The 27,449-nt window shown below is 37.6% G+C and overlaps 1 protein-coding gene across 2 annotated transcripts; it reads right to left on the reverse strand.

The window, feature by feature from the left end:
* Nucleotides 1-2,550: 2,550 nt before the first annotated feature.
* On the reverse strand, nucleotides 2,551-23,853 carry LOC132110946 (uncharacterized). 2 transcript variants are annotated; one of them, XM_059518080.1, is made up of 19 exons: nucleotides 23,136-23,853; nucleotides 21,455-21,559; nucleotides 21,237-21,346; nucleotides 21,062-21,104; nucleotides 18,933-19,058; nucleotides 18,727-18,825; nucleotides 17,969-18,190; nucleotides 16,579-16,716; nucleotides 16,325-16,462; nucleotides 16,083-16,205; nucleotides 13,192-13,419; nucleotides 11,228-11,365; nucleotides 10,916-11,020; nucleotides 10,302-10,396; nucleotides 8,247-8,640; nucleotides 7,740-8,162; nucleotides 5,540-7,102; nucleotides 5,194-5,284; nucleotides 2,551-3,332 (listed from the first exon to the last, which is right to left on the reverse strand). In XM_059518080.1, exons 1-19 carry the CDS (start codon nucleotides 23,604-23,606, stop codon nucleotides 2,713-2,715), a joined length of 5,232 nt encoding a protein of 1,743 aa, XP_059374063.1. In that variant the 5' UTR covers nucleotides 23,607-23,853; the 3' UTR covers nucleotides 2,551-2,712. The 2 variants fall into 2 exon arrangements, with proteins under 2 accessions (XP_059374063.1, XP_059374062.1); XM_059518079.1 differs by having other exon boundaries at nucleotides 23,130-23,853.
* Nucleotides 23,854-27,449: the final 3,596 nt, after the last annotated feature.

Consider the following 27,449-nt stretch of genomic DNA (forward strand, 5'->3'; position numbering starts at 1 on the left):
TTTTTAAACAAGGCACAAGGTACATGACATATTTAGGGATGCATTTATTTCATGTAACTTTTTACATTTTCCAATAAAAGCATTTTTAGTTGTTTTTTTCTAAATAAGTGAAACAAACATTTTGCAATCATTCTGGCACACAGATATAAATTCAGTTACCAAGTAAAGGTCACATAACGTAACTGATGAATCCAGGTCTGGTGTACTTTACATCAGACGTTTCTTGCTGTTACTTACCTCATCTAATCCTGAAATTACATGTGTGCTATAAGAAAACCATGGCAGTCTGTGATGACTTGATCTGAGGCACACAAGTCCAGAAGAACGTGCGTCTTTGGTCATCACCCCTGCAGTCCACGCTGAACTCAATTCCCTTAATCAGACTTTATTTTAGGAGGTGTTAGAGATTCTTGGTGAACAAATCGGCAAATCTGTTCAGATGCTGTCATTTTCCAATCTCTCTTTTATGTTCTCTGCTTCAGTTTCAACTTGAGGTTCCCGGTTTACTCTTAAAATGATATTGTTCAAATATCCAAAAGATATTCAGGGTTCCCAAACATTTTGACACACTCCACAGAAATGATTTTTTTTTTATTATGATGTCTCAAGGGCTGGAAATCACTTTTTTTTATAAAGAATACTAATGTATATTATTTACTTAATAGATTAACTCATGTTTTACAACAAAGGCTCAAAAAATTTACTGCAGATTAAAATGTGATGTAATTTCTGAGTGCTCTAAAAGTCTCAAAAATGTCCATATTATTATTATTACCTTTTAAGTATTACTTCATGAAACAACAAATTCAAATGGCATACAACGAGCAACAATAACCACTTACCTGGAGAATTTCACAGTGAGTGTTCGCTCTTACGGACTCTTGTTCATTGCATCCTCCAGGCCTACATAAAAGCAACCACTAGACATCAAGCTGATAACATTTGCATAGAAGAAAAACAGAGACGACATGAGAGACATGCAGAGGGACATTCAAATAAAGGTTAACATGCATGTAGATCACATCAAAACAGCACAGAGGAAGTTGTAATGAAAAAACAGACTTTAAATCGACAACTACAAGAACTATGAGAATGTTTTCCATTTGTTCATCGTCTGTAAGGCTGGGAAAAAATTGCAAGCCATCCCTCTAAATCTAAATCCTCTAAATCTAAGTCTAAATCTTCAGACATGGTTTATGAAGACTGTTTTATGTACAGCCTGTTCTTCTGCTTGTAAACCAGTCACAGAGGCAGAATGCCGGCTCCTGCATCAGCAGCATCACACACTTGCGTGATACTCTCCTAAATGGTGGTGGAGACTGATACGGAAGAAAATAAATTTTGAAGTCATTATTTTTGTTTTCTTTGTGCACAAAAGGTATTCTCGTAGCTTCATTATTTTATGACTATTTTAACAATGTCCTTACTACCTTTCTGTGCCTTAAACGTGTCAGAAAGCTCTCGGATTTCATCAAAAATATCTTAATTCACGTTCGGAAGTTGAACGAAGGTCTTATTGTTTTGGAACGACATGAGGATAAGGAATTAATGACAGAATTATAATTTGAACTTTCCCTTTAAGCAGTCTAGACTTTTGGAAAGTGATCAATAACGGGAAATGATAGAGCCAGTTGTTTAAAAAAAAAACAAAAAAACACGTAACCCATGTTATTTTTATATATATTCTGCAAAGCATAAATATTGGTGCATTTTTTTTTGTTTTTTTTTTTGTTTAGGAAGTCACTTTGTTTCCATGACTAAGCAGACACCCGGAAATTTCTTCTAAAGAGTATTATTTATCTTTTATAAGCATTTACACTCTTTATGGTGGAATGTAAATACCATAGAAGCACAAGAATGACAGATCAACTACAAGCAGAAACATTGGTACAGATTTTAACAAGACAACACAACTAATTAAAAAAAAATCTTCCCAAGTACTCCCTTGGGTACACGTATCCTGTTTGGATTTCACTGATCTGAAAAGAATTTGAAGAATTAGAAGTTATCGTATATTTATTTTAAACAACATTTGGAACTGCTTTTCATCACTTAATTTGAAGCACCACAAATTAAATTGTGTCATCTGTTATAGTGCCTACTGAACAGCCGCAGTTGATTGAATTGCATTTTTACAATAGTACAAGTGTGTCCCATCAGGTAATGAAAACTTCTACACACACTTGTGTTCTTCATACTTGAACACTTGGACCAAGGCAGTACATCATAGAAGTATTCAAGTGCAAAGACCACAAGGCATATGTTACTAACAGACCAACACGGACTCTGAAGACTTTTTGCCATTTCCTGTACTGATTTGTGGATCAGATTTAATGATAGAAAAAAATGTATTCAATGTAGCTTATGCTAACACACTTAAAAACATTTGTTGTATCATACATGAGATCTCAAATATAAAGAAACATTTATTCCGTATTAAAATGGAATAATTTCAATTTTCTTGTTTTTGCCATTAGACTGAATGTTTAAAACAGAACAAGTAAAACCTAAAATCTAACACGTTCTTGCAAAATACTTGTGATACGCATGAATGGAAAACAAGTCTGCTTTAATTCTACACAGGTTGTGTAACAATCAATTCTGGAGTAACAAAACAACAACAGAGGATATACAAGAATGCAATAGCACTGTACAAGCTAACATCCGCGTTAGCTGAACAAAACAAATGACTGTTACAGGAATTTCCTCATCTCAAACTGATGGGTTAGATGTCTCTGTCTTATTAGTCCTACGCTCCCATTTCTCCAGGTAAGCCTGCAGGTTCAGATTGAAGACATCGATACCCTTCCCAGAGAGGTGAATCCCATCTGGCCTGTAGACTCCCGAATCGGGCCTTATGTTTTTGTGTATCAAACTAAAGCCACCAAGTTCTTTCATCATTTTACATATGGTCTCATTAACAGCCATGCGGATAATGTTCATTCCTTTGCTGTCTTCTGTACCCCTCCAGGACTGCCGTGGAAGGATGCTGGACCACACTAACAGGCATTTGGGGAATATGGTCTTCAATGAAGACAAGTCTTTCTTCACAGTCTCAACAAAGGCCTCTGGATCCGTCGTGCTTATGTCATTTCCACCCAAGTGGATTATAAGCACATCAGGTTCGGGCCACTTGTCTTTGCGCTGGAGCAGCGAAGGTATAAGCTGTTGCCACGTCATGCCCTGCACGCCCTTCCACCAGATGCGCACCGAGTCTGGATGCATGCCCAACTGCACGCCATACTCAGGGGAAGTAGCCCTCTTCTCAGCCCAAAACACAAGAGAGTGGCCAAATATCCACACATTCTTTATCTCATTGGGGCTACTTTTACCTGTAAATATGTTACAATATAGAGTGTACATTAACCTCAACAGGCTTGGCCACATGAAAAAGTATTTGATGGTCCATAATCTAACATCATTTCAGGACCTACCAAGTGATGCTTATAACAGAACACCTGATCCTAATACTGACAAGCCTCATATAATTTGGACAAACGAGTTGACGAGGATTTATATAAAATGGATTTAAAGTAGCATTTATCTCACCTACCATCTGATACGCATATATTATTTTGTGCGAACGCATGTCTACACTGGAAGTGACAGGCATTGAGCTGACTTGAGATTGTCAGGTGAAGCTGATGCCCCAAACTATACTCTAAATCAGAGGTAAATCCCAAAACATTTTCAACAGAAATCTAGTGGTGTAAAAATTGATTTAGCATGATAATGCTACTTTTGCTACAGCTGCATATGCCTAGGGATCGAAATCACCAAGCCTCAACTTTAAGGAAAGGCGTCACTGAACATTTTGCAACAAATCTATTTTATATGTGGCCCCAAGTGTTACATACATCCAGTGTACACATGGTGTAGTTTTCCAGCTGGCTCTCAACAAAATCACTAATCAAAAACTATTACCACTGATCACAAAATAATCTAGATTCTACTCTCACGGTCTGCTATTAAAAAATACCCATTAATCTACATGTCAAAAATGCAGTTTCCTCATCGCATGACAAAGGAAAAGATTTCTTTAAAAGGTTTCTTTTTTGGAAACCAAGGTTGTAAAATATTGGTAATAATCCTGTTTGCAGGGCAACTAAACAGGTAATTACATCTGAAGTAGGGCTGCACAATTAATCATATTTTAATCTCGATAACGATATCCACCTTTCTCGATTAATTAAAAACAATCCCCACGATATTGGCCAGTTTGTTATTTATGCTGAAACGTGTTTTTAATTTGGCATTTGTGTTATCTTGCATTGCTAACAAGTCTTCACTAGCATTCATGCTAGTGGTTGCCAGATAGTTTTTCTCCTTTAAGGATAAACTTTCCGCCTGGAGTTTTAATTTGTACAATCTGGCAACCCTGTGCATGCTCACTGATGGCGGAACAAGCGCTGATGATGATGAAAGTGTCATAGACAATGTGGTTTTTTTCACAAGCCATTTGTACTGTTTGTTTTACCAAATGTGCCATGATCAAACTTTCACTGAGTTTCAATAATGGATCTATTGTGTTTGAGGAATAAAGGTACTTTTCCTACCTCTGACAATGCAATGGGGAAAATTGTTTTACATAAATTGGAATTTTTGGAATTTATATTAAGGGTTTGTAAAGTTTTTTTAACAGTTTTGGTGTTGAAAATGGCATGGCAATGTTAGTTTTCAGTGTGTATTAACGATCTTTGAGCAAATTTACTGTGCGATCTGAGTGGCTTTTTCCCCATTTGTGGAAAAAAATTGTCACTTAGAAAATGTAATGTGAATACAGATGACAAAACGCTAACCAAAACCATGAGTTCTGTATTATCATAGTTGGTCAAATAAAGTCAGTGTACAGTCAGTGGAGGTTGGTTAAAGGACACATGAAATGTTATTGCATTTGCCTAAGCTGGTTGACTGATTTTAGTTGGTCACCCAGCCCGGTCTTTGCTGGTCAGAGTGGTTTTGACCACTTCCTTAGCTGGTCAGGCTGGGAGACAACCAGCTTGACCAAGCTGGGAGACCAGCTAAGTTTAGGCTGGTTTTAAAGTTTTTTTTTCAGCAGGTTAGAATAATCGTTATTAATAATTGTGATTATAATTTTAATCAAAATAATCATGATAATAAGTTTAACCATTATCGTGCAGCCCTAACCTGAAGTCAATAAATGCCTAAACCTAAAGAAAGAAATAATAATACCTGGAGCTGAATTCGGATTTTGTCCACGTGAACGCTGGGCTTCCATTTGCTGTTCATTCTTCAGCTTCATTTTCTGGTTAAACCGTTCAAGCTGCCCAGAGCACAATTATATAAGAACAAAACTGACAAAATGTTGCTAAAACAATCCATAGATTTATCACTGGTTCAGAATGCAGATGCACTCGCAAGCTAAAGACAATAAGCTCATAGCAATTATCCTTGGATAGCTTTTGATATTTGCTACATCACATAATTACAAAGTATTACATTTTAAGTATAACATAGAGATTAAGAATCACTAAACAAAGAATTCCATATTTGAGAAGTTTGAAGAAAGATGTCATACCCGTTCCTTCTGCCTTCTCTTGATGTGATCTTCTGTTATGATAACAGGCCCTGTTTGAACCGTTTTAATTTTTGTTAGGCACCTAACAGGCGTTGTTGTTGTTGTTGTTATAGATTCAGGTGGGATTTCACTAGCCACTTGGTTAGTGTCAGCAGAGGGCATTGTAGAGAGGTGGAGAGGGTTGGAGATAGGCGGAGGAACATAGGGAGGTGGCATGGAGAGTGGTGGAAGTACACAATATGGATTGGCCATTTGTGCAGTGTACCAACTATAAGCAGGCATCATATGCGGTGCCATTGCTTGGTGACCAATAGCATAAGGAGATGAAGGTACGGTGCTATAAGGGTACAGACCAGGGACCATAGAACCCCAAACATGTTGACCACTACTTTGATATTGAGAATATTGTGAAGCTGAGAAGGCGGAAACGGTGTAATTTTGGGCATACTGGTAATAGTCAGGCTGAACTGTGGTTGCAGTGGTCACTGGTTGGTACGAAGCTTGAGAAACTGCGGTCAGCTCAGGTTTATCAGGATCTTTATCATCGGTTGCTGGTTTCATATTAGCTACCGTTCTCTTACTGCTAGTTAGGTCTACATCTTCCACCTTGTGCTGGTCTTTGTATTTTACAGAGTCCTCGTAGCTCATGTAAACCTTACGACTAGAGGACTGAGCTGGGGAAACAGAACGGAAGCTTTCGGAGTCTGAGGAATGTGCCCTACTACTACCTCTTTTCTCAGTTTGACTCCCTAATCGCTCCCTTTTTTGTTCAAAAGAGTGAGAAGACGCACTATGAGGTTTTCTCATCTTACCATACAATCGCTCTTGTGTACGGTCTGCTAATTTGCTAACCTCTGCTGTGTCTAGCTGAAGTCCTATTGTTTGAAGAAGACTCTGAATTTTTTCAAAGTTCTCTTTCTTTCTGACTTTATCCTCACTGCTTTCGCTCCAATTTTCTGAAACCATCGGATGGTCATTGTCTTCATCTTCCTTAAAAGGATCGTATAATTCGTCCATGAAGGGTGTGTTTCTATCTAATTGTGGTTGAGTGGGTTTCTCAGTGTTCATTAGAGCCAGATCCTTTCTAGCCTCTTGAAACAATGAGTTAACAACACTGGTGTCTGCCTTGTTGAGAGCACTAAGGAAGCGCTCCATTTGAGTTGTAAGATTGCGCTTTGGATCTGATGGTGAAGTCTGACTTGTAGAAGGATTACTGCTCGGGGAATGGTCATGAGGCAGGCAAGATGATGCCCCGTGTTGGTTTTCCTGAGAATTGTTACCTTTAGAAATGTTGGAAGATTTCTGGTCATGTAAAGACCTTGAACTAGACGCCTGCATGAGTGACTGTGGGATAATCGGCTTGTTAAAAGGGGGTGTTTCAGTCATCTGTGAGGCTGCTGAAGACTCATTCATAATCCGGTTGAATAATCCCAAAGTACCAGGATGAATGGATTCTGGATTTGAGGACCTGTTAAATGGCAAAGCTGCTGTCTTAGAAGATGGTTTTGTAAAAGTGTCATCCTGACGTGGCTGACCATATTCATCAACTGAGGTTGTGTCAATCTGCAAAGCAAAAAAAGCAATAAATATTTTTTTTTAAATTGCTGTAGTGGTAGGTAGCTTGCCCTTGTACAACTGTACACACTCTGGCTTCAAAAGTGCTTTTCTAACATTGAGCTGAAAGGTTACATGGATCCAGTTTCCATTATGGTGTACATGACCAATAAAGCATGTCCATCAACACAGTTCTCCTGCAAAGACTTCAATACACCAGCCATGCTGAGAAGTGTGGTAAATGTACCATATTGAACTTTGTTGGAAATGCTGCTGGTACTGTACTTCCCATGCTCCAAACCATTCAGTCAGATGGTGGCAAAGCACTTTTTTAATAGTATTTTTATAGCCCTGCTGGGGCATTCAGCTAGAACCAGCTTCAGGTGGTAGCAGGTTCGAAATGTTTTCTAGACGCTCCAAACTAGCCATTTTGTGATCAATCTGATGGACTGTAGATGAATGGGTAAACCTAGGTCAAAATCAGACCTGGGAGACCACTATAGCTGGTGGGGTTCAGAATCTAGCCAACTACCAGCAATCACTCAGCCAACATGTTTAAAAAAAAGAAAAAATAATTTCACCATCTCAAGCTGTTTTTCCACCAAGGAGAGCTAATCCATACAATACCTTTTTTCAATGAACAAACCTGAGAAGTTGGAATCTCCGAATGTCTCTTCAAAATTGACTTTTTGGGTTGAAAATCAGGTTTTATCTCGCAGCTCCATGAGTTCCCTTTAGACATTACAAATTGGTTCTCGGTGTGAGAGTCAAACTCGTATTCTGCCTCCATTTCCCGAACAGCTCTGACCTTCTGTTCCATGGCAAACATCGCTTTTTTGCGTACTATGAACTCACTGAGATCTTCTAATTGCTTCCTTTTTCTCACCAATTCTGGATCCTGAATTTCAGTTAAAGATGTCTTCTCAGACCCTGCAGTGGTCAAAGTCCTCTCAGCAGTACTTTCAAACGTTGAGTAGCCAGAGCCAAAATCACCAGTCTGTTGGGGGTATCCTATTTGCATCTTTTGACTCTCAAGAAAAAAAGCAGCATTTTCCCTGCTTGTAGACGCCTTAGAGATGATAAAACAGACAGTGAGATATGCAGGAGAAAATAAAATGTATATTAAAACCTAGGAGTCCAAGTATAAACAAACCTGAGATTGAGAATCAGTGTGAGGTTCAGACTGTTTCTTCAAGATGGACTTCACTGGCTTTAGATCAGGCATCCAAATGTTCTCATGATGCACATGCTGATAATCAAATGTTGTAACACTTTTTCCATCCTCAGGTTCAATTTCTTTAGCATTTTGCTCCATAGCGACAATAGCTTTCCTGCGTGCAATCAACTCATTGAGTTCCATTAGCTCTCTCCTTTTTCTTAATAGTTCTTCTTCTACAGGGCTTCTGCCGTGACTCTGGCGGTATGTCTCTTCATGCTCCTCGCTCCAACTGCAGCTGTATCTGTATTGGTCGTCACTCCTCTCATGGCTGGAACTTCTGTAGTAACTCCTACTTCTGTCTTGGCTCTGGCTTTTGCACCGATTATACCTACGTATTATTCAGCAAAATAAGATTTTCATATCATAGTGATACAATTTTGTGTTGCAAAAATGAGTACACCCTCCTTAAAGTTACTGAAAAATGTATAGGTGTAAGGCTAACAGTTAACTTTATTGAACCAAAACTTTTAAAGCTAGTAATTTCCTGCCAATTAAAAGTGTTATATAGCCCACTGAATCATACTCAGACTTAATACTGGCAGCAGTGGAACCACTTGGGAGAGAACTGCCAGGTGACATTTCTTAGCATGAAAGGACAATGGTACAAGAGGAAAATCAAATTATTGTTTTAAGTGTGAAAAAATACAGCAAAAGTAGCACCGACATTCAAAAACAATGGACTTGTGTTAAGGCTCCTGAAATAATCAGGTCTTCACTTTAAGTTTTCATTTAGTGTTGAGTGGATTTTTGTTAGAAAAAGAGCAGGATAAATAACATGCAAGTGTCTCAGAGCCTGCAAAAGCTATGAAAAGACTGATCTCACCGAGTATGACGCAGCCTGCAGAAGTGACATGCATGGTTGTTTTCGCCAATAGAACTGTGCACTGTTACAAAGCAAAATAAACTAATTTAACCTCTTCCAAGCCCTATATTTAAAAAAATGGAGACTTCTGGGAATCCATACTTTGGTCTCAAGAGACCAAGACAATAATTTTGGATCCAAAAGCATCCAAAATGTTCTGGTGTTGCTAGGAGTACAGTGAGGAGTGCTTGGTACCCACAGTGAGGTTCAGTGGTGGTAAAGCTTTTATATAGGGATGAATGAGCACTGAAGGTGTGAGGGAGGTGTGCTTTATCAATGCTGGCATGAATTCACACACTACTGTATGATATATTACAAAAACTTGAAACAGAACATGCTGCCCTCCCCTCATTCCCTGCATTGTTGGGCATTTTTTCAGCAGGACATAGAATATATTCATTCTCCCAAGGTGAAAATATATTTTGTTGTTTTTATTAAGTGTCTCTTTAATATGTTTAAATTTTACCATCTTTTTTACTTAAAGACGCTGTATGCAATTATTTGACTGTACTTCAGCATAAAAATACCATAATTTAATAATCAACTCAACATTCAGTTATTCTACTTGGAACTGTGGTTCCGTGTCAGAATGTCTGTTTCTGTTTTGATCTGTGTGATTCCACCCACTGATACTTTACCCAATAGTACTGACACCCTGGGTTGCCATTTGGCGGAAAAAAAATGTGCAGCCATGGAAGCTAGCAAATGTACTCCGTGAGAGATTGCAGATTCTGCCTGACCAAAAAATCCTCAGAATCCAACTAAAAAGCTATATGACCAGAGGAATATTAAAAGGCAAATGAATCAACTCATCATCTTACATAGTAAGGCTCGTAGCTTAACATTGTCAGTTGAGCTTACCCATTACATACAGCACCTTTAAGATTTCCTTCCGTTTTTCACTTTTGCTTCAACTCTCAAAGGCAGAAAAAATAACTGCTGTACTCCTTGTGAAAAGTTTTAGAGCACATTTTTGCAATGATTCAAAACATCTTACTTCTACCAGTCTATGACAAAAAGAAGACTGTGTTTTACTCTTAGACTTACTGTCAATGTAATGATGTTCCAATTAAGAACATCTGCACAATTAGCTAATGGACTGGCCTACTTACTCATGATTTACTTACTCTACATCCATTGATTCACTGCCATTGTCCTCTGTTTCGACCACATCCTTGATTTGGTCTTTCGGATGGTTCAGCAATTTAATAGTCATTTTCTTCTGCAGGCAGCCAAGCAAATATGGCAGAATACATATTTAGAGATCAACCAAACCATGGGAAATGACTAATTTGAAAAACAAATTATTATATAAACTAGGGGTTGCACTGACAATTTGTTTAGTTCTAGTTATTACTAGTCATTTTTCTGCCATGCAGGCACTGGATCTTTGCCAACTACTGTAGTAGTGGATCTTATGATTTCAATTAGACTTATTCCATACAAAGAACTGCATCCCAGTGTTGTTGCATATCCTTCATTACCTTCCCCCAGATAAATATATTCATAATTAATACAAAGATTAAAGAAAGAAAGAATCCTAAGTGTTAATAAAATCATTTTACAGACAACCCCAAGTAAACTAAGCAAGTGGCACATGTTTGACCACTGATTCTGCAGGGTGTTGTGATTTAATAGATATTGATCCACCCACTAATTTTTGGACAACTAGTAAAAACAAGTATCTGTGCAAGCCCTAGTATATACATTTTAGAAACAAAATATAAGTTATGTACTGCACCTTCTCTTTTACTCCAAAGGCCTCTAATTTTGGTGCAGATGTGAAGACGCTTTCATTCAGCCTTCTTATTCTAACAGCCTGTTTTCCTCCTTCAGCGGCTTGACTCTTCAAATAGTATAACAATTACATCAACAAAGAGCTTGATTGACATAAGAGCGACCAAAATGTATCCTCTACTTTTCCAGCAAAAGCCAAAGGCTACAATAGTAAAATAAAGGGCAGGAGAAATCTAGCAGTTAAAAAATGTTCATGGACAATATTTGTTACAGTAGTGACACTGAAATGACGATGTTTCAGCGGCTGAAAACTTACCGGTACTAACGTAAATTCAACCTTCTCAGACAACGTGAGTTTGGTGTCCTCCATAACCTCACTTATGTCAAAAAATAGCTGCGGGTCGTGTGGTGTCTTGATGATCCCAAAATTATCACCCAGCTTGACAACAAGCCCCTAACAGACGGAAGCATGTCATGAGCAAACATAAAAATGTGTTTGAAGTTATAAATTACCTTTAAGAACATATTTCTGCCAATCTTGTTCCTGGTGATCTACCTCTCTGCGAAGTTTGGCTCTTGACTCTTATCAAACTGAACCAACTAATTAAGATCTTCAGGAGAACAGGATAATAACAGAAAGGTGTGTTTGATCAGGGTTGGATCTGAACTCTCCACTCCAGGAACAGGATTGGGCATCTGTCTTAGGCCATGTCCACACATTTTTAATTGTTTTTAATAAATGAGTGTACTGCCACCTGGGAGGTCAACCAAGTACTGGCATTGGATTAGGCTATTTGTGTCTCACATTTAATAAATAATAAATATACATAAATTAATACGATGTCTATATTTTGACTATCACGGGTACACTGTGGTTTTGAAAATAACCACATTTGTGTGGACAGGGCCTTAAAGATAAGGCCTGGGATCAGATTTTCTACCAATGCTAAAATGCAAGGATGCATCAAAACTTCGACCACAGAAGTTTTTTGTGGAAAATCTTTAACAAAAATATGAAAACTTAAATATCAGAAAATTTAATATCAGAAGGTCTGGTGAAAAACGCACAAGACACTTATTCATAGTCTCAGCCTCAGAGTTCACGCCCACGGACTGCTGCCTAAATGTCTGATGCATATGGCACACAAAGGTGGAAACATCGGATTGGTTGAATTATACAGGATTCACGGGAGACCCGTGTGTCACGTTCTTTAATGTTCAGCCTGGAAACAAAGATAACGTGACACTTAACTCCTTCACGAAAGAAGAAAGCAGTCATGTTTACAACTGATGACGAATGCTTATCAGTATAAATGGTGATTGGTTGTTTGACATGTCGGTCAAATTCCCCATGGGCTTTGGCCATTGAAAGATGCCATGGATTCCAGCCCTTCAGCCGTCAGTCTGGCTACGCAAGAATACTTAACAGTGTAATAGTGAATAATAGTGTAAATAGAAAAATTAAATCAACCGTGACTGTAAAATCAGCTGATATTTCCAAGTTCCTGGCCCACAGAACATTATGAAGGGATACACTTGCTGTCCTTCAAAGAGTGCATACTCTGCACTGGTGAATTTCAAATTAACATCTATCAGTGTGAATCAAAAAGACTCAGAACTACTAATATTGTATAAAGCTTGTATTGGTAAATTTTCAGTAACTTGGTCGTAACTTGGTCCCAAAGTACCAGATTTTTAAACCACACTAGTAGCATGCATGTGATGTTAAAGCAAGCACAGATCATTCTGTGATCATTAAAATCCCAGGGTGTATCTTGAAGTGGATAGGGGTGTAACCCTGGCCAAATCTGCATGGACCTCCATCAAAGACATCCTATTTGTCCTCATTAGCTAAATCTCATGTGTTCTAGTGCACTATGGCAGCCTTCGTGTCATCCAGGTGGATGCAGTGCAATCAATCATATCATGATCTTCCTTTCAGTGCATCCCCTGCAATCATGTTTTTTGATATCAATTGATGCCACCACTTCTTTTGTGTCTTATTATGCAATCTACTTGAGGAAGACATCAGTGCTAAAGAGCTACTGCACAATGGTCTGTGAGGTCATGACATGCATTTCCTATGGAAGCACAATGACCAACAGTGCAACTATGCAAAACCTGGGCTAATTTCATAGATGAAAGCTGTATCATGCCAATTTAAGATATGGTCCAACTGCTAATCAACTACTACTTTAAAACAACTACCTAAATGCTCACTTAACATCCTGTAAGCAGTGGCCAAATAACCATGGATGGTCACACCTGCAAAACACTTACTAGCTTACGTTGCTCTTCAGAGTCTGTCTGGAAAGTTTCTGGCAGGATCTCTATGTTGTCAGCATACTCCTCCTTGGTCACACTGTTGGTGAAAATGTTGAACTGGACCTTGTCACCAACCATCATGGTGGCTTTCGTGATCATGTTACCTGACCTAAAAGATAACAGCTTCTCCGTGCCCTCCACTGTGGTGACCAGAAGACCCAAAGTGGGCTCTTGATTGTCCATCTGCTCAAAAAAATAAATAAATAAATAACCGAAACATGACCAATTCGAAAAATATTGCTATGATCAAAGAAGTAAATGACATTAAAACCTCCTAATTTGGTTCCGTAAATAATTACGAAACCATCTATTCATCTTTTCAATCCGGGCGTCGAGATTTTGAAGCAAAATAAAGTGCATCCATCCATCATAAAAGTGCTCCACACGGCTCCAGGGGGTTAATAAAGGCCTTCTGAAGTGAATCGATGCATTTTTTCAAGAAAAAGTAAAGTGAAGTGTGGCCAAGTATGGTGACCCATACTGTGAATTTGTGCTTTGCATTTAACCCATTCAAGTGAACACACACACACAGTTGTGAACACACACCAGGGAGCATGGGGGCTCGGTGTCTTGCTCAAGGCCCCGGTATACTTCAGACATAATTGAAGAATGAACCGATATGACGTCGCTTTGGCTCCTAAACACCTTTGAGCTTCCATTGATCTGTGGCGGTTACGCAATCGGTGGGTGTGTTCTTAAACTCCACCTTCTTTGACGTGCATTTTTTTTTTCTCAGTTCATTCATCATTACGTGGAGGTCCTACAGTAGAGCAACATCTCCTGAATACACTGAAGTGTCGAATAGTTGAGCTGCACAAATATATCCGCACCTGTACTATCACTTGCGGAGAGACTTTCAAAAATTCAGAGAAAATGTTTAATTCCTAGAAAGAAATTGCAAAAAAGCTTGGTGTCGACTATCCGGAGTTATGCAAAAATCTGAGAATCATCCAAGACAAGTTTTCCAAAGCCATGAAAAGAATGAAAGAGTAAAGATATAAGGTAGCAAGTACCAAATACATGCGTTTCAAATAAATGTTACACCATACTGCTGCTGCTGTTCTTTCAATAAATGAATTTCAAGAAAATAGGCCTACAATAAATTAAATGGCAATCAAATATACAATAATAAACGTTTGTTTTATCAAAAATAAATCATTATATCACAACTATAAAAAAAGTGTAACAATTTATCCAGTTGATTAAAATAAATGAACGCTAATAATTATTCTTTTGTCTATAATATTCTGACCATTGGTGCCTGTCTCACAACTAGATTGCCTACAGTTCTTCATTTCATCGTTGGTTTGTTTAGGGGATCGGTGCAAGCATTGCAACAAGTTTTTACATTAATCTACACCCCACTTCTGACAATCCTTGCCGGACCTGAGACTCGAACCCGACAACTCCGACTCTCTAACCATTAGGCCATGACTGCCCGTAAAATAATATCGATAATCTCTGGTTAATAAACTGTAGCTTTGGCTTACTGTCGTACATGCATTCATGAGAGTGACGTTCCAGCGGATGATGGTGGACAGGGGTCTCCAACCTCCAACCTTTTCTAGCAGGTTTTTAAATCAATGGGATACAACTCATCATTTACCTCACATAGAATAGGCCTACGCTTCGTTATTTATACAACAATGTTAATATTACGACTTATTGGCTATCTGCACAAAATGCCTAGAATGCGTGCAAACTTAAATCTATAGGGGTGGTTGGATTTATTAAAGCATGTTAAAAAAATTTATTAAAAGCTTCTTTCTTTTCAGATTCTTATTTACAGCATTATCTTAATAGGCTGTATATTAACTTTATTTAAACTGGTAGTTCTATGTGAAATCAGACATTGATAAACCCAGTATAGACAAAATGGCATGATCATGACACCTCTGTGATTATTCGGCTGTGAGATTGATATGAAATCAGGCTCCTCCTGTCGAAGCATAGAATCTTTGACTATTCGGGGTTACCCCTTATATTTATATATATTAGTATATATTCTTCTTCTGGTTTAAAATCGCTTGAACTTGTAAATTGGCAAATTAATCTGCCAACTGTGGGGCCTGGTCCTTACGCATCACAGATCAATTGCACTCAGTTTAACCCCTAATAAATGACAGATCAGAACAAACATTACCAATTGAGCATTTAATTTACAAATAATCTTCAAATTGCAACTCCATAGAAGTCTCATACAACCAACGTACATACAGAATAATTAGAACGATCTTTAAAACACAATATATAAAAGAGTGCCATAAGCTTCACATTTTTCCCAGAACGTTCTTGCAACCCGGTAGCAACACAATTATGGGGTTGTGACCTGGTGGTTGGGGACCTCTGATGTAGGACGTAGCGTAAACTCTGGTGAGATAATGCTAGCCTCACCAGAACCAAACAACAGTTAGTCGAAGCTTGAGACAGTGATTTATTAAGTTTTAAATATGGATGTTTTTCTACAAAAAATTCATTGATTCACTACAGAAGGCCTTTATTAACTCTCCCCGGAGCCATGTGAATGACTTTTTATGATGGACGGACGCACTTTATTTTGCTTCAAAATCTGGACCAGCATTCACTGCCATTATAAAGCTTGGAAGAGCCAGGACAAATTTTAATATAACTCTAATTTTGTTCATCAGAAAGAAGAAAGTCATATATATCTAGGATGGCTTGAGGGTGAGTAAATCATGGGGTAATTTTCATATATTTCATAAAAGTGTCATAAACCAAACTCCAGGACTAGTTAAAATTTTCAATAAGTTGTATGTAATAAATGCACTGTAATGGTTTTAATGAGATGCTGCTTGTGTTTGGATTGCAGGAAGGTGAAAGCCTACCACTTTTTCCTTGCTTGGGCTTTTCTTTGGGACAATTTTTGTAATCATCCCTTCGTATTTCTCACTGTTTGCGTCGAAGGAGACTGAATCTTGAGAGCCAGCCGTCATGGTCACAGGCTTCCACTGCAGATAAAGATGTAAATTCAAAGAAAGTGAACATGTCCATGAGTAAAACAATTTCCTAAAGTTTTCTCCAACAGGACAGCTGAGAATAAGCAATGCCTTTTAATAGCCTAAAGTACCTTGTCTTTGCCAGGGGTAGTGCCAGACGTACGGTCCTTTGCGCCAGAAATATTTTCATTGGCTTTCGCTTTTTGATTAAAGTTCACAGAGCCCTCAGGCAGCTTTTTGAGACGGACAGCCTTCTTGGTGTCATTCACCTTCAATACACAGCATTTGTATATTAGGAAGCTTTGAATACAATCAAAAGTTTGAATACAAAGAAAGACGCAATGTGTTCTACTGACGAAAAAAACAAGCTAAAGAATTTACTCACAGTCAAAATGGTGAGCTCCACTTTATCCATGACATTCAGCTCATCATCTGATAACTGGTCAGTAGCAGAAGCCACGAGGTTATCGTGTTTCTCTGTCATGATGGTAAGGGTTCCATCACTCTTTTTCATAACCACACCCTGACAACAATATAATGAAAAATGCATTTGTTTTCAGAAGATATGAATAGTGTTTTTCTGTGTAAAAACCAGAACCATGATGCTAGAGTGTTCTGACTGGCAACTAACTTAATGTAATCTCACACTTCTCCACAACAGGCCTCATGATTTGAGAATCTTTCATGTTTAGCACAAAGGTGCGATTAAACTCATGAGCACAATGATATACACATTCAAAAACAGAATCCTGTCACTTGTTGCATATTGGCTGGTTAGGACAAAAACAGATTAACATATGTGACCTTGGACCACAAAACCAGTCTTAGGTCACTGGAGTATATTTATATCGATAGCCAAAAAAACTTTGTATGGGTCAAAATGATCGATTTTTCTTTTATGCCAAAAATCATTAGGATATTAAGTAAAGATCATGTTTCATGAAGATATTTTGTAAATATATCAAAAATGAATTTGTTTAGTAATATGCATTGCTTATAACTTCATTTGCACAAATTCAAAGGTGATTTTCTCAGTATTTTGATTTTTTTTTTGTCCCCTCAGATTCTAGATTTTCAAACAGTTGTCTGATCCTAATAAACCATACATCAATGGAAAGCTTATTTATTCATTCATTTATTTATTGACACAAGACTAGTTTTGTGGTCCAAGGTCACATATAAAAGACAACTTTTATTTGTCATGTCTGGTTAAGACAGCGATAGGGAAACAAAACTAAAGCACAAAATATCCACTTTATTTTTAATATAAGAGCGGATGTTGCCATAAATTGTAACACGAATGTGCAAGGCTTTCATTTTTTCTTTTTTCACAAAAAAAAAAAAAGTCAAACAAATATAAACATGTAGACAAGTTATGAATTGTGAAACAGCTTAGAAGCCTTAAATTCTAATCTAAGCAAACTAAAACAATCTTTATATGATATAATATATACTCAAAACCTCATTTTTATGTTTAATGAAATTGCTGCTCTGTCCTGTTCTCACTTTGTCCTGTAACACTGCTTTACTGTCACCTTCACTCTGGTCTAGACAAAGACGTGTGTCTAAGAGTTTTGCCTTTCTTTACACGGGCAGTAGAACATTTTTCAAAATCATACAGAAATCAGCAACAATGCCATTTTGGTCGAGATGCATTCTTCTCTATAAAATAAAAAGAATGAACACTTTCAAGCTCATGCCTTCTGGATAAGCATATAATTGATACCCTACACTTTCACAAGAAAAAGGTCAGTGGAATATGATGGGACACGTACCATCTTCCTGATTTCTTTAGTGAGGTCAAAAGTGTCTGGTGTTTTTGGTTTGATGTTTGTGGCTCTTTGTTCCTTGGTAATAACATTCGTCAGCAACTGGAACTCCACAAGATCATACAGCAGCAGAGTCACACGGGTGTCCGCCTTTCCAAAGGGCAGTTCAATTTGATTCGTAGAGATAAAGGTCCTGATGCAGCCAGGATTAGCCTCCTCGACGTTGTCCTTATGAAATGCACATAGAAAGAGATTTTTGGATACTTACAACTCTATATCAGTGGACATTTTTAAAGCTTCGGACTGCATAATCTCAACCAAAGACTTGTCAAAATGTTACAACACAAATAATCAATGCTGGACAGTTTTAATCAAGTCTCAATAGAAGTTGTGATCGTGGGTCAAGGCAACTCAGTTCCCACTCACAGTTTCTGCTTATTATCAGTCAAAGCAGACACATACATCTGGAGAACTCCTTCAACGCTCAGCACTCAAACCCTTCTTCCCATGAGAAGATCCTAGATTTCTATTCTCAGTACACACGTGGACTAATATTGAATAGTGAGATTAATAACCCATCAAATGGCTTGACAAGTGCAGTGTTCTGTCCTACATTAATCAATCAAGAAAGCACATGCTCACTCTAGAGAACATTTTATTAAATTTATCTAGGTACTTTCCCTGAAATGAAAGTGAATGGTGACCCTTAAGATATAATGAATGGATACCTTGCATATAATTACTTAAGGGAGGGTTTTACTCACATCAGGAAGGGTTGTGAGAACTACGCCTTCATACAACGTACTGTCAATGTCTTCTGTTCCTCCTGGGGCCACCTTCATGTCAACCGCACAATCTTTTCCCTGACATCACAAGCAGTTATGGTACAAAAATGAGAACATTTTCTATTAACATGCAAAATGCTTCAACTAATGAATTCTTTTTGCACACATAATATAGAAACACTTACCAGGTTTTTCACTGCTGTGAAATGCACTTTGACCCCAGGCACCAGATGAGCTCGGTTTCCAAAAAAAGCATCAAATGTAAAAGAAAATTTCTTCAAATCCTCCCGTTCAATGAAACCACAATTATTCTGAGGGGAAACCAAAAAATTTTTTTTCAATTTTTATTTATTTTTTTTCCAAACAATGAAACCTGTTTTAAAACAAAGTGTAGCACAACAACATTTTTAAATAGTAAATCTTAAAAGGAGGACCTATTATGCCCCTTTTCACAATATGTAATACAACTCTCAAGTGTCCCTAGTATATATCTGAAAAGTTACAGCTCAAAATACCTAACAGATCATTTATTGTTCCATGCTAAAAACAGAGGCAAAAACGTGCTGTTTTCGTGCATGCATCTTTAAATGCCCATTTTCCAGAAGAGGACTGACTGTGCTTTACAGCTTGTGCCTAGGGCTGCTCGATTATGGCAAAAATCATAATCACGATTATTTTGGTCAATATTGTAATCACGATTATTTAACATGATCATGAGGGGGCCATACAACCAAGACTTTATATGAGTGATTTATTTACAGATACTTCACTGGTTTGCCCTCTATCTATACCATGTGCTGCTTTACTTATCTTTCTTTTCCTATTTGTATAGTTGTACTTTATATTTTATTATCTGTATTTAATGTTCTACTGTTAGTGTTATCTGTATGCACCAAGGGTCTGAGAGTAACACAATTTCAATTCTCTGCATGTATGTACTGTACATGTGGAAGAATTGACAATAAAGCAGACTTGACATCTTATATGACATCTATTATATGCTTTGACATCTACATTGTAGAAAACAGCTTAATTTCAAACAAACAAAAAGTCCTCATAAAAATAAATAAAATAAAAAAAGCGAAGGAACAAATACAACAGAATAAAAAGATAGAAATTAAACAAACTGTGCTTTAATGTTTTTTTTTTATGCATGTCTCAAGGAGTATGATTATTTCATTTATTCAATATACCATTTATTATTAATGTCTCATTTCAGTTTAAGTTTGGCTTTAGTTTTGTATTAATTGCAGTTTATATGAAAAGGTTCATGTAGCGTGGTACAGCTAACTGCAGAAATTAATAATCAAATGTAAAATAAAATATAGCCCGCTGTCACTTTAAGAGCCGCACGGATCCAAATCACTGTTACATGCGTATTTTCATTCTCAACTCTTTATGTTGAGAATGTATACATGAATAATCACTAAGCGCAGCTTTCTGACACATTTTTGCGTGTACTTGACCGATTAGGCGTGCACCTCGAGCTAAAAGAGGACTTTAAATGTCCGTGTTCTCTTCTGTCTCTGAGCGCTTATCTCTTCCTGAGGTTCTCTTTCACACTTTTAAAAACATGAAAATACTTCGATAATTCAAGCACGTCCCATTTTGCAAATGTCACGTTAGATGATTTTACCGATTTGCACGGGGCACAATAATAGTTTTATCTCGATTATTGGATTTTCATAATAGTTGGAGGTCAAAATCAAAATCGAATCGTTTTTTCGATTAATTGCACAGCCCTACTTGTGCCTCACCTACTTTACCAAAAGAAAACCTCTGTTTGGTTTTGAATATCATGTCTATCCCGGTCCAATCACATGACACTGCAGGACATTGTGCAAGTTTATTATTTGCATGCGTTTTACACCCATTTAAGTTTAAAGCTGTGAAAAGCACAGAAGCTGGCTGGCAGACAGTGAGTCCTATGAGTAATAAACAATGTTCTTTCTCACGTCTTATTGCGCTTAAACTGTCAAAAACACACAAGTTCACATAAACACAGTCAGATATATCTTTGAACATAAACAGTTGAGAAAGAAATCGCATGTGTAGCCTTTACAAGATCTGTTTGACAGCAGCGTAATATACCTACTGCTATGATTTATGGGGATTAAAAAAAAAGGAGTGAGAGGATTTTTACCATTATAGGGTGATTGTGTAAACACTGCCAAGACACATTTATGTTCATGGAAAAGTGAATTTTGCACAATAGGTCCCCAGGTGTGAGTCTATATGTAAGTGCAATATGTTGTCTAATCTAAGGTCTATTATTTATTATTAATATAATAAACAATATATTATTAATACTTACCCCAATGAATGAAATTACTCCCAATGAGCGTCCACGAGGAGCACTGAAAAATACAAACAAGCATACAATCTTTACTTTCTCAAAACCACAACTGATTTCCAGCAGAGAAGCCACACAGGCCAAACATGGAACATGGTTGCTAAATAATAAAAACTAAATATGACCATCAAATTACTTTGCAGAAATGTTCTTGAATGTTGACATCTTTGCTGCCATCGATTTATCAAGCTGATCTTTTTTCTTCAGAGGCTGGGGTGGACAGCCTTTCACCGGAGGAGCCATGCTCTGAAACATAAAGCACACCAGACACACTGCATTGCAGATCTACAACACATGACAGACTTATACAACAGCAATCATTTAATACGAAATGAAATACAAGGGTGAACTTACAGTGGCATTAAACACTTCAGTTGGTGGCTGTACTTGACCTGGGCCCCGGAAATCAGGTGGAGGTGGTCCAGCAAACCCTCCTCTATCCCCAAACATACGATTGCCCTTATTTAAATAACACATACAAAAAAAACTGCTCAATACTATATTAAGCTATTTGAGAATGTTCAGAAATAATAATATAACCGCTGTCTGTCAGTTTCCAGTAGGGGTTTGGTAGATCATGAATATGCACATAGATTCAGCAGACAATAAATCAATAGGAAACAAAGTCCTGAGAAGAGATGCACGGCCAGGGACGGGAATTAGCAGACCGAACTAGAAACCTGATTAAAACATCAGTAACAAAAATAAAACTTTAAAAAAATTTAAAAAAGACAAAAAAAAAAACATTTCATGCTGGAATGATTCTATTTTATTGCATTCAGTGCAAATGGAGCCTGAGCGAGAAAGAGATTTGTGCAGAAATCAAAATAAATGAGCACAACAGCACACACAGAAAGTTAGAGAAATATCACAAATGTAGCCTAAATATTGCAATATCACAACGGAATGTGATATCGGAGTCATGTAATAAAAGGCTACTCCTTGTGGTCTCGTCTTGCTGTCTAAGGCTGCGTTTACACTTGACATTAACATGCGATCACCGTGATCCGATCAAGCTGATCATCAGTCAATCAGGACATTTACACTTGGCAACATCAAGTGACTTCTCCATCTGGTAACCGATCGGATCTCTATTTTTCACATGCTTTGCGTATTTGTTTGGTATAGATTGGTCTATTTGTTCTTTTTTTACGGACTGTTCACTTGTCTACTGTGGTATTGAAGTATTATAGTGTAGGCTACTTAAAATAATAAACGGAAACAAAACTTTAATAAATGGAAACAAAACTTTGATAAGTGATATTAAATTTTGTTTGTTCACAATGAGGGTAAAATGTCATTTTCTGAATTGTGACTAACTTTTTATGTAATGCTAAAGCACTGCTGATCACTTTCAGAAGTTGTAGTGATGCTTTCTTTTCCAAGAAAGAGTGTGAAAAATATATGGTTTAAATCATTTTCAATTGATTTTACATACTTAAGGCAGTATCTATCAAATATCACATTATTTCACAAGGTATTGTATATCACATTTTCATGCTGCAGTAAAAAAAGAAAAAATATATATGTTTTATAATGATATAGGTGAGCAACAACTTGTGTGTTTTTGACAGTTTAAGTGCAATAAGACTTGAAAGAGAACATAGTTTATTACTCATATGACTCACTGTCTGCCAGCCAGCTTCTGTGCTTTTCACAGCTTTAAACTTAAATGGGTGTACAATGCATGCAAATAATACACTTGCACGATGTCCTGCAACTTTAAAAATTATTATTAATGTCATTTAATCGCACTGTGGCTCTGCATTAGTTGTTCCGTTAAATAGGCTAACATTACTTTTGCAAGAATTTTAATTATCTAAGATGTATGTGTTATGTTGATATTTGAGATGATAAGCATTTAGAAACTGCTGTTGAGTCAGCAATAATTACCGATTTAAATATTTTACAAGAGGAGCCGTTATAGAACTGGCATCGTAACCAGAATTCCATTCCTGATTCAAACACTAGGCTTTGATTATTCGGAAACAGTTGACCAAATGGCTCACTAGACTAAACATTCACTTACACGTACATCCATTTGTGGCTTGTCATCAAACTGTGGAGAATGGAAACGCGGTCCATATTCAGGCTCTGGACGGTGAAAGCGCGGTGCTGGGGGTCCGTTCCCAAACTCTGGATGATGGAAATGTGGATCGGGTACATCAAAAAGCGAGGGAATGTCATGTCGGTCGGGAATATCCGTCGAGTGATAAGGCTCATCGTCCATCATGGATCCCTGCGGTTCATGAATAAACCCTCTGTCCCCTTCCATGCTGTCCATCAACCTCATCAGTCGGGGGGGTCGAGGTCCGAAGGCGCGATGGGGCGCAGGAAACCTCTGTCCAGGGCCCATCGGGCGGATGGGAGCAGGACCGCGAAACCCGCCGAGAAGAGTAGGAGGTCTGGGTTGAGGAGGCGCTGTGGGCCGCATGCCCTGTTGTGGTCGTGGTCCTGGAGCTTGAGCTGCTCCCGGTCCTTTCAAACGCTTGCGGCTTTTCCCCATTTTCCAGAAGGTTGCGTCTAATGGTCAGTAACGTGACGTACAGCACTTCAATGTGCGCACAACTATGAGCATATAGGAACAGTTTACGTCACACCAATGAAAATAACAAAATAATAAAACTGTTAGAATACATTTAATTTGAGTTGTGTGCCACTCACTTGACGCAAACTAACGCTTAACGCTAAGGTCCACTGCACGAACGTACTCCAGCAACAACACAAGCATCGAAGAGAGCCAAATGGGAAGCGGATATTCTTCTTCTTCTTCTTCTGTATTTTTTATTGGCAGTTTGCAATCAATGTGCATTACCGCCATCTACAGGGCTGAGGTGTGATCGCATAGGGATGTCAAAAAAAAAAAAAAAAGGAAAGCTTCAGCTGGCGCTGCGTGTTCAGCTCCTCCAGCTTCCACTCTTATATCTCCTCAACCTTGAAATAATAATATAAATTAAATAGATAAATAACTAAATTCTTCTTGCTAGTTGGCTTTCTTTAAGATAATTAATAACCGCCCTAACTGTGGACTGTGTGCTGTTTACACTCAATAAATTTCCCATGGTTAACTCTCTGTCTAGTGCTCTCTTCATATTCTCCCTTTCTCTGGTGTATTGTGTACAATCTATAAGTATATGTTTTACATTTTCTACTACTCCACAATTTATGCATAGTCCAGTCTGATGTTTCCCTATTATGTGCAATCCACTATTTAAACTTGTATGTCCCATCCTCATTCTGGAAAACCATGTTGCCTCCTGTCTTTCCAATCCACTGATTTTCCTAGCTGTAACCTCTTTGTGTATATTATACAAATGTCTGCCTTTTCCCTCCTTATCCCATCTCTCCTGCCACTTTCTGTTAATTTTATTCTTAATAATACTTTTAATTTCTGACCTACTTAATTTAATATCGAGTTCAACCAGTTCTGATGTAACTGCTTCCTTTGCCAGCATGTCTGCCTTCTCGTTACCCTTCACTCCCCTGTGTGCAGGAACCCATATAAATCCTACGCTTATGCTTTGTTGACTTATTATAAAATTTATTTGATTAATTTCATCTAGTAAATCCTGTCTACATATAGATTTTCCACTCTGAATGCATTCTAGTGAGGACATTGAGTCTGAACATATAATCACCTTATTTGGTTTTACTTCTTCCACCCATTGTAAAGCCAGAATTAGTGCTACCATTTCTGCTGTAAAAATGGCCAGATGATCTGTTGTCCTTTTTTTAATATTTACATTATACTTTAAAATGTGTACTGCTACCCCTGTTTTCCCAGTCTGATCTTTTGATGCGTCTGTAAAAATCTGAACTGTGTCTTCATAATTTATGTCAATATATTGCTGAACATTTTGATATATCCCTGATTTAATTATATTCTTAGCTTCCAAATCTACCCTGGGATAACAAAACATCCATGGTGGGATTGTTGGTGTGCTAACAGTTTTGCAACAAGCAATGTTGTCAATTTCCATATCTTTGGCCTGCCTATTCCCATGCCACCCAAAACTGCATAGTGGACGCCCATACTCCCAGCATTCTAATAACACCTTCTTTGTAGGGTGTGTTTCTTCATGGCCTTGCAGATTTATCCAATAAGACATGGATAGTTGTAATCGCCTTAGATCTAACGGCATTTCCCCTACTTCTATTTGTAATGATGGAATAGGTGTTGTCCTAAACGCACCACTACATATTCGAAGTGCCTTGGCCTGTACTCTGTCTAGTTCTTGCATTAAGGTTTTATTTGTTGAGCTATAAACTATGCTTCCATAATCAAATACAGAACGAATCAATGCAGTATAAATCCTTTTAAGGGATATGCCTGATGCTCCCCACCTAAACCCTGCTAAACACTTCAGTATATTTATGCCTTTTTTGCACTTATCTATCATTTTCTGAATGTGCGTTTTAAAATTTAGCTTAACATCAAACCATACCCCCAAATATCTTATACTATCAACTTGTTTAAGATGTTGCCCATACAGTTTAAGTTCTATAGTGGGATTCGTTCTTTTTTTGGAAAAACATATAAATTGTGTCTTTTCTACAGACAGATGAAAACCCCACTCACATGACCACTTTTCAACCTTAACAATTGCTGACTGCATCTTAACCTTCAGGTTATCAATATTCCTTCCTCTCACCCATAATGCCCCATCATCAGCATATAGTGCTCTACCCATTCTCTGATCTATTCCGTTAAAAATGTCATTAATCATTATATTAAAAAGCATTGGGCTACATACGCTTCCTTGTGGAGTACCGTTCTCTATTGGATATATATTTGAAAATTCCATCCCTACTCTCACCTCTATGGTTCTGTTATTTAAAAAATCTTGAATCCAGTTAAACATCCTGCCACCTATGCCCATCTTATTTAACTTAATTAAAAGCCCCTTCCACAACATGTCATATGCTTTTTCAATGTCAAATAAAATAACTAAAACAGCTTCTTTACTTACTTGTGCTTTCCTAATTTCATTTTCTAGACAAATAATTGGGTCCATTGTTGTACGCCCACTACGAAAACCACTTTGGTGAGGGGAGAGCATTCCTCTTTTTTCAATTACATATCCTAGTCTTATAGTAATCATTTTTTCCATAATTTTGCATAAGTTGGATGTAAGAGCTATTGGTCTATAGCTTTTAACCTCTGTTTTATCCTTGCCAGGCTTTCCTATAGGGACTACCACAGAGTGTTTTCACATTCCAGGCAACTTCCCTTGCTCCCATATCTTGTTATACAATGTTAAAACAACACTCTTAGCCACATCTGATAGCTGCTCTATCATTTTGTAACACACCTCATCTTTCCCTGGTGAAGTACTCTTAACTCCTATTAAAGCTCTTTTCAACTCAAATAATGAGAAATTTGTGTCAATTACACATTCATTTGTGACTTTCCTCCCCAATATGCCTTTATTTTCCTCAATCACCTTTGCTCTCCACTCTAATTCTTCACTGGATAAGTTTTTTGTGCTATGTACCTTAACAAATGCCCTAGCCAGTACCTCTGCCTTTTCTGCATTAGTTACTGCTTCAATGTCATTTTCTCTTATTACTGGTAATGCTAAATCCCTTCTAATGCCTCCCATTTTCCTTATCATTCCCCAAACCTCACTAACCTTGATTTCAGACCCAATGTTGCTACAAAAATCTCTCCAGTATTTTCTTTTTGCCTCACGAATGACCCTTTTAGCATTGGCCTGTGCTTTTTTATATTCAATTAATTTATTGAATGTGTGATTTGATTTAATTACCTTAAAAGCCTTATTCCTTGCCTTAACTGCTTCTTTACACTTTTCCGACCACCATGGAACCATTTTCTTTTTCCTCTTCCCAATAGATTTGCCTATAGTCTCCTCTGCTGATTCATACATTATGCCAGTAATCATTGAGTTTAATTCTTCAACATCATTTCCTGAATATGACATAATCTCCAACTTTCCACTTGCTACCTTACTATAATGTTCCCAGTTGACCTCTTTCATTTTCCATCTTGGGAACCAGTTATCTTCTAAATATACACTTTGGTCAACCATCTTTGTCAAAATAGGGTAATGATCACTTCCCAAACTATTCTCGTTAAAAACCTCCCATTGACTTCTCCCTGCTATATGTTCTGACACTATAGTCAGATCTATAGCTGACTCTGTTCCTCTGCCTACATCAAATCTTGTTCCTCTTCCATCATTCAAACATACTAGATTGTGCTCATCCATATATTCCTCAATAATCCTCCCATTTTCATCTGTTCTTATACTGCCCCAGAGTGAGCTGTGTGCATTAAAATCTCCACATATTATTACTTTACCACTTCCCCTTTCCCATATACTTTCTA

This window comes from Carassius carassius, chromosome 30 (genome assembly GCF_963082965.1).
Source record: "Carassius carassius chromosome 30, fCarCar2.1, whole genome shotgun sequence".
NCBI lineage: Eukaryota > Metazoa > Chordata > Actinopteri > Cypriniformes > Cyprinidae > Carassius > Carassius carassius.